This window comes from Cyprinodon variegatus, unplaced genomic scaffold (genome assembly GCF_000732505.1).
Source record: "Cyprinodon variegatus isolate N-32 unplaced genomic scaffold, C_variegatus-1.0 Scaffold459, whole genome shotgun sequence".
Classification (NCBI taxonomy): domain Eukaryota; kingdom Metazoa; phylum Chordata; class Actinopteri; order Cyprinodontiformes; family Cyprinodontidae; genus Cyprinodon; species Cyprinodon variegatus.
The window spans coordinates 574,362-578,936 of NW_015150912.1; the positions used below are offsets into that span (position 1 = coordinate 574,362).

Here is a 4,575-nt window from a genome sequence, read left to right on the forward strand (position 1 = left end):
AGTGTTTGTCTGATTCGGTGGAGGGCGGAACAGGGTTTACCCAGAATGCGGTTGTTTGAAGGTGAACAGAGAAGCTGACTGCCACTCAGATTTCCTGCGGTACTTGAACGGGTCATAGTGGAGATTAATCCCTTTCTCAGTGTGAAGCTCAAACAATCTCTTAAGGAAAGTGGGTCCAAACCTCCTGTTTGTAACCTCAGCTCAGCTTGAAGCTCTGTTGATCCTTCCAGGGAGAGAAGGTCCGAAAAAAAACAGTTTGCAGGATGACTTCCTGCCGAGAGGCAAAGACAAAACATTGTTAAAACTCAGGTTGACAAGAACTCAGCAAAACTCAGCTTGGCTAGAGTACCCAAAACTGGCAAAACACTCTGGTGTCAAGGTAGTGGCAGTCAGCAGCTTAAGAACTCTCCGTTAAGGAGGAAACCATCGGCAGTTGTGTGAGGAGGCGGACCAGAACCAGGCTCCTCCTGGTGGATGAAGGGAGACAAACACAGAAACACAAACACAAAGACAGGAGTCCTGAAAAGAAATTCTAAAATTGCATCGAGTTACATCTCATTTATGAGTTGTCATTTTGTTGTGAAAATATTCCATCTCCTTAGTCTGATAAGTCCTTCTTAAAAAAAAAACTCTTTGCTTTGTAATTTACATGTCTGAGACCTAAAACTGCAGATCCGACCATAAATATCCATCCATCTGAGTAGATCAAACCACTTATTTTTTGCAGATTTTAACTCACATGTCAAACAATGGAAGACTGCATGCAGGTGGTATGCTCCTCTTGGCACAAACGTCAGTGTTTTCCCTGCATTTTTCAATCTGGTTTACAGTACCAGCACATTTGCTTTCTCAGTAATTTTATTTTCTTTTTTTAAGAACATAGTTTCTGTTTGTGACATCACATTCACATCTGTAAATTCTGTCGATTTTAAAGACTGCAACTGATTTTTTTTGTCTTTCAAACTGAGTCCATAGGTTCATAGTTAAACCAGCTTCACAGGCTTAAAGTATTTAATAACATGTTTTTTCCGGGACTGTCTTTTATTGCACTTCATTCATCTTCCAATCATCTCTTTCATACCAGCTGAAGAACCACCTCCCCACACCATGATTGTCCCTCCAACCTTATTTACTCCAACCTCCTTTTTTAAAATCAGAAATGGCTTTCATCTTGACAAACTCCCAGATTTGTGGATTTCACATCTTATTAGTTCCAACCTGAGGTGTGGATCCTTTTAGCTCCTCCAGAGTTTAAAATGTTTAAAGCACAGTATTCACTGGTCTTCATGATGCTGTTTGTTCATGAATGATCTCTGACGGACCTTTTAGGTTTTTCCAGAATGGCTGGATTAAAGTATGTTCTACCATAATTTTCCTTCTCCTATGCAGTTATTCCCCACCTAGTGATGGTCTCTCTTTTAAAATCCTAACCAAGCCATTAAAAGAGTTTACCTAAAGCTTGTCTGTTATCTTGGTTTACAGTAATGCTGTCATCTTACTGGCAGAAGTGGGTGAATCTATGGCCACAAATTTAATTTTTAATTTTCTTTCTCGACTGTTTTGAAGAGTTGTCAACAGGCTAGCGAAAGTGTAACACTTGTAGCAAGAACATGTTTTCTGTGCAAAATAAGCATGCAGGCTGTGAAATTGACAACTAATCTGTATTTCGGGGAGCAACGGGAGAAACATGACCCTTATGATGTCAGTATACTGAGAGATTATGACACCGGACACGAGCAATGTTGGGTTAGTATCTGTTTGGGGTGGGGCTGAGACCCAGTCCCGGTGGCCTTTTTTTATGTTGCTGCGTATGAACACATGATATATGGTATGACAGGTGACATGTTAGTGGGGGAATTACTCAGCATAAGCTTTGCATACTGGTGAAATATCTAGCTAATCTGGGGTAACCGTGGACAGTTTAACCGCTTCTGGAGCTTTGTTTATGTTTTTGCCCTCATTATTGAATCATTAGGAATATTTATACATGCAACACATGAATCCCTACCAACAACATAAAAATAGGCTGGAGGTAATCAATCCCTTTTCTTGGTATGGTCAGGATTAGTTTTTTTCCATTGTCTGTAGAAACTGAGATGTTTCTGTTTGATAAAAAGTTGCTCTGGTCAAGGTCATAGAAATGAGAAGAATATTACTTGGAAACATTGTTCCTGATGTTGCCAATGTCATTCATGAATATGTAACATTTGTTTCAAATGTCTCATCTTTTTTTAGCAATCTGTGTCAGGTTGTCTTTTGCTTTCTCAAGGTTGTGTTTCAGTTGTCTGCTCCATGTTGAAAAAAAATCTTTTCTCTGCTTTGAACCTGTTTTCCTCCAGGGTTTCTTTCGTCGGACCATCCGTCTGAAGCTGGAGTATGACAGGTGTGAGCGCCGCTGCAAGATCCAAAAAAAGAACCGCAATAAGTGCCAATACTGCCGCTTCCAGAAGTGCCTTGCTGTGGGAATGTCCCACAATGGTGAGTCCTGCAGACAGAGCACCAAAGCATGCAGCAATGAATAGGGCGGCACTGTTCTACTGTAGCAACATTATCAGCTCTCTACCGGAGTTAAATGTTCACCTTCGTATTAAACAAAGCAGACAACAGTCTAACTCATCTCCCTGAATGCTGTTGTCAACTTGATTATACAGGTTCATGTGTATAAGTGCAATATTTTTGCCAGACTAATCTCAAAAATGTTGAAAGTTAAAAAACAGCCCAAACATCAATGATTTAAGAGATTAGAATATCACATTAGATTAATCAAAAGGCTGTTTTGGTACAAATGTAAGGCTTTGTTGATTCCTATGCACTGGATTCTTGGTTGGGCTTCCTGTTGCATTATTTACTGCATCGGTGTGCTGGTGCATGGACGGGATCAGCCTGTGGTACTGTGTATATAAAATGAAAGCCTGGGTGCTCTGATAGCTGCCTTCCCTTTTGATTCCAGTGTCTGTCATCTTCCTCTTGAAAACAGCTCATAGGTTACGCCGGGGCTGTAGCCAGAGAAGAACAGGAGCACCATGGTCACTGAACCAGCTTTTGGTAACTTTGGTAGTGTAGACAGGTTTAAAGATCTACTGGAAAATAAAAGGAGGAATTGGTGCAAAGCCAGACGATGGAGAGAGAATCTGTGACCATGTAAAAATCTTTGTGTTGAAAATGACAATAGCTGAGTAATTTTAATAAATTAAGAAACATCTAAACAGGCCGACAGAAATTATACAATTAAGCCAAAATTAAAATAATGACTGAAAAGAGAAATTGTTATACGCTTATAAAAAATAACTATGTCGTCTACGTAGGTGTTGCGGTGAACGCAGAGCCATCCCCGCCCACAGAAACTCTACCGCAGACAGTGCTGCAGCCAGGAGGCCTCTGATTGGTCAAATCTACATTCGCTCTATACTATGCGCCTCCTGTTTGCTACCTTACCAGCTTGTATGATCGCAATTGCGGAAAACTACTCTTTTTTGTTGGACCACCTAGAAGAGCGAGGTGCGCGAGAACGCTGGGACCCTTTTTCAACCTGGCTCTTTGTTGCCCTCATGTCCCTCCGTTTTCGGACAAACTTGCCCCCACTTCCTCACCGGCTTGGCCGTATCTAGACCCACAGCTAGTTTGCGATTTTCCCCTTTTGCGTTTTGGCGTGGAATAACATAGCGCAGACCACGCTTCAATATTGAGCATTAATAAATGTCCGGGTCACACCTGCGACACTACTGTGAGAGTATAAACAGCCCTTAACAACCTCAATACCTTTTCTCACTACATTTTCCCCACATGCAACACAATTATGTTTTATAAATAATTTATAGCCTACCTTTTTTGCAGTAAATCAGATCAAGCAGCTCTTGAGAGGAGCTGGTGGATATGAATAATCTCTTCAGAGCATACGATGCTGTAAATTGGACTGTAGCTACTTCTTTGCTCGGGAGCGGTGGTATGGGCGATCAGTCATTAGACGAAAACAACTTTCTGATTTTTTTACCATATTTTATGTTCTGTATTTGTTTTTTGTTTTTTACTTTAGTTTGTAGCACTTAGAAACACCTACGGAAGAGGATTAGGGCCACTGGAAACAAAAAAAAAGTTAACTGATTTAAAAATTTTATTTCGGTTTAGTATGGGGAAAAAGTCAGAATTCGACTTTAATCTCAGAATTCGACTTTAATCTCAGAATTCTGACTTTAATCTCAGAATTCTGACTTTTTTCTCCGAATTCGACTTTAATCTCAGAATTCGACTTTATTCTCAGAATTTGACTTTAATCTCAGAATTCTGACTTTTTTCTCCGAATTCTGACTTAAATCTCAGAATTCTGACTTTTTTCTCAGAATTCGACTTTAATCTCAGAATTCGACTTTAATCTCAGAATTCTGACTTTAATCTCAGAATTCTGACTTTTTTCTCCGAATTCTGACTTAAATCTCAGAATTCTGACTTTTTTCTCAGAATTCGACTTTAATCTCAGAATTCGACTTTAATCTCAGAATTTGACTTTAATCTCAGAATTCGGATTTTTTTCTCAGAATTCGACTTTAATCTCAGAATTCGACTTTAATCTCAGAATTT

At 39.8% G+C, this 4,575-nt stretch overlaps 1 protein-coding gene across 2 annotated transcripts in view; it reads left to right on the plus strand.

Annotated features, from left to right (window-relative positions):
- LOC107094044 (peroxisome proliferator-activated receptor alpha-like) overlaps nt 1-4,575 on the plus strand; it is a 36,081-nt gene that overhangs the window by 14,617 nt on the left and 16,889 nt on the right. For both annotated transcript variants that reach the window (XM_015389442.1, XM_015389441.1), the window contains exon 3: nt 2,340-2,478. In XM_015389442.1, coding sequence (XP_015244928.1) covers nt 2,340-2,478 — 139 coding nt within the window. The remainder of the gene's footprint in view (nt 1-2,339; nt 2,479-4,575) is intronic.